The sequence below is a fragment of the Fomitiporia mediterranea genome, assembly GCF_000271605.1.
Source record: "Fomitiporia mediterranea MF3/22 unplaced genomic scaffold FOMMEscaffold_10, whole genome shotgun sequence".
NCBI classification, from domain to species: Eukaryota; Fungi; Basidiomycota; class Agaricomycetes; order Hymenochaetales; family Hymenochaetaceae; genus Fomitiporia; species Fomitiporia mediterranea.
In genome coordinates, this window is record NW_006760395.1 from 2,619,606 (window position 1) to 2,622,450 (window position 2,845).

A 2,845-nucleotide genomic window follows, 5' to 3' on the forward strand; every position below is an offset into this window, starting at 1 on the left:
CAGAGGCTTATATTAGAATATAATAGTGTAAAATATGTAAAAAAAGTAAAAAAAGTGAAATGGTATATAACTAACCTCGAGTTTTAATAAAGTACTAAAAGTTTGTATAAGATTATCATTATTGTAAAAGTACATAAGGGTAATACTTCTTCAAAACATGTGAAACGGATTATAACTAACCTCCCCTTTTTAAAAGGTATAATAAGGATTTCAGTATCTTAAAAAGATAATATATGTTTCTAATGTTTTACGGACCATACAAAGTTATTTCTTGATAACAATCTTTCCCCCTTACATCCGTTCATTATTAAAAACAAAAATCAATTATATTAATGTATTTTAAATAATACATTGTAATCTACAATAAAAAAGGGAAAATAATCTGGGAATGCATACACGGTGATGGTAGTGCACCTGGTGTGCTGGTTGACCAACGGTTCTCTGGGAGGACAAAGCTGAGAGGTGTAGAGAGCGAGTGAGAGTGTCCGTGTCTGCCGTGATGCGAATACGAGTAGGCAGAGGTTGCGATCGGATCAAACTTGGGCAGGAAACGAGTGCATTGTGGGAGTCGATTGCCAGGCACACACCTTGACCAAATCCAGACGGGCCACCAGAAAGCAAGAGCGTCGAGAGGCTCAGCAGTAATGACCGCGTCTGCGGTTGATCCCGTCCTTGTGAGCACTCTGCATCACCCATCTCAAAATCAGCAAAGTTCGCCATCTCCACTTTGCGCACGCTACTGCACGTTGTATGTGGATATCCGAACGGGCAGTCATGTAGCGAACTATCAGCAGAGAGCGAGTCGAATTCGCTGTAGTTGTCAGAATAGGTGGTAAATGCTGGTGAAGAGACACTCACATACTTGCAATAGTGCATGACGAGCTGCCTCGTCTCGTTCTTTTTCTAACAGCATTCGCAATGGAAGAGGATGAATGCGTTCTTGGGCCGTTTGATGTAGTCTTCGTCACCACGCTTCGGTCGTCGCTCGGTCCCTGCAAGTTGAATTGCGTGTGCATGTGGGTTGTATGGTTGTGCGGGTGCGGGTGCGGGTGCGGAGGTTGAAGTTGCGCCTGTGAGACAGGTTGTGAGATTGACTGGGTGAGCGTATGAGCGTGGGCGTGGGCGTTCGTGTTGGCATGAGTAGGTAACTGGATCAAGAAGATGAACGCACCACGACGGCGTGCAGCAAGGGTGAGTGGTGCACCGGGGTTGAGATCCGGAGCGTTGAACTAACTGATGTGGACTGAAGGAAACGCTGTGTCCGTGAGTGCGTGTGGCGTGCTCTGGCTACGCTGTGCAATCGGAGGAGTGGTGAACGGAGTCGTGGGTTGCAGGAGTATATATCTGGGACGTTCTGGTTTGAAGGGAGAGGGTGAAGTTAAGGTGTTGACGGACTCGGCTCAGAAGGGGTAAGTGGCGGTCCACTGCTTCTGTTCAATGCAGTGTCATGCCCGGCACAGAGGGATGTAAATGCACGCGGTATGGGCCTATCGAGAGTGATATTAATCATTGAACAAGTAGGGAAGCAGAACACGTACACAGTAAGAGAGAGGGTGGTACCATAGGAGTGGTTGTACATGGACATTGTCGCAAGCGCGTGCTCGTTGATTATTGCTCGCACTACAGAGTGGGAACTACGTGAATGCACGGAAAAAGTGAAGTCCTTCGGCATTGGTCAACGATGCAGATGCGTGAATGTGAGTTCAAAAAGGAAGACAAACGTAAAAAAGGAGGGCAACGAAGGAGAGGCAACGCAAGCGGCGGAACAAGGAGCGGGAGGGATGGAAGGGAGACAAAACGTTGGAAAGAGTAAGAGGAGAGGGGTGAGCGACTATTGCACAGGTTACTATGAAGTGGACTGGATACTTACTCTTATCATTGAAGGACGGTTTAGTCAGCTGGGTGGTGTCGTCGTAGGATCTGTAGCTCAGCACAGCCATTGTAATGGCAGATTGGAGAGACGAGTGCAGCGAGGGTTTTTGTCCAGGTTGTTACAGGCAGAGGTTAGACTTAGAGAGATGGTGGAGGTCGGAGGCAAGGAGTGACGAGAAGGAATGCGTCATTATATGCTCTCGATCTTCAGCAGCTGATTACATAATCGATGTTCGTGAAAGCATCTAACTTGTAAAAACAACAAATATTATATTTAGATGTAAAGTAAAGGTATTAATTTACTTTAAAACACAGTAAAAAGTAATTTGACATGCATATAGCTTATTAAACACACTGATATAGTTGTTACAAGTACCTAAATGTCTTATACAGTTAATATAAACTGTTTTACAAAGTGAATATTAGCCTATCTTCAAAATTACAATATAGGTATAATACTAAAGCTTATAATACAAGGTTATTATAATGCATTTAATAAATTGCATTCATCCATAGTACTTACAGAATCTTTAAATACACTAATACAGCTTATAGTAACATTATAATCACTGTGTAACCCTTACAGTTACATTATAAGGTATATAAAATGTTTATGTTATATTAAAAATACTGTAATCCAATATATTAAATCCGACTTTTTCGCGATGCAACTTTTTGTCCTTCATTCCTCCCACTCCTTGCTCTGCGGCTTGCATTGACTCTCCTTTGTTAGTGCTCCGCACTGTAGCGTAATTTACGGATACGCTTGCAGCGTATACGCTTACGCACCGTATCGTAAGAGAAAATTTTAGCTGAAAATACGGGCGTATATTTACGCGCGTATGCGTATACCATAAGTAAAAAATTTCCGTATACGCCGTATACGAGTATACGGTATTACTAAGCATATTCTCTAATTAAATACTAAGTTTGTAGTTTCTAACCTCATTTACTTTACTTATTTATATACCAA

General features: G+C 42.6%; 1 protein-coding gene across 1 annotated transcript; it reads right to left on the reverse strand.

The window, feature by feature from the left end:
• Positions 1-358: 358 nt before the first annotated feature.
• Positions 359-1,672, reverse strand: FOMMEDRAFT_159926 (uncharacterized protein; the record flags this gene model as incomplete). The annotated part of the gene is made up of 6 exons (XM_007269641.1): positions 359-683; positions 736-784; positions 863-1,229; positions 1,292-1,344; positions 1,396-1,487; positions 1,539-1,672. 6 exons carry the CDS (start codon positions 1,670-1,672, stop codon positions 359-361), a joined length of 1,020 nt encoding a protein of 339 aa, XP_007269703.1.
• Between the last annotated feature and the right edge of the window lie 1,173 nt (positions 1,673-2,845).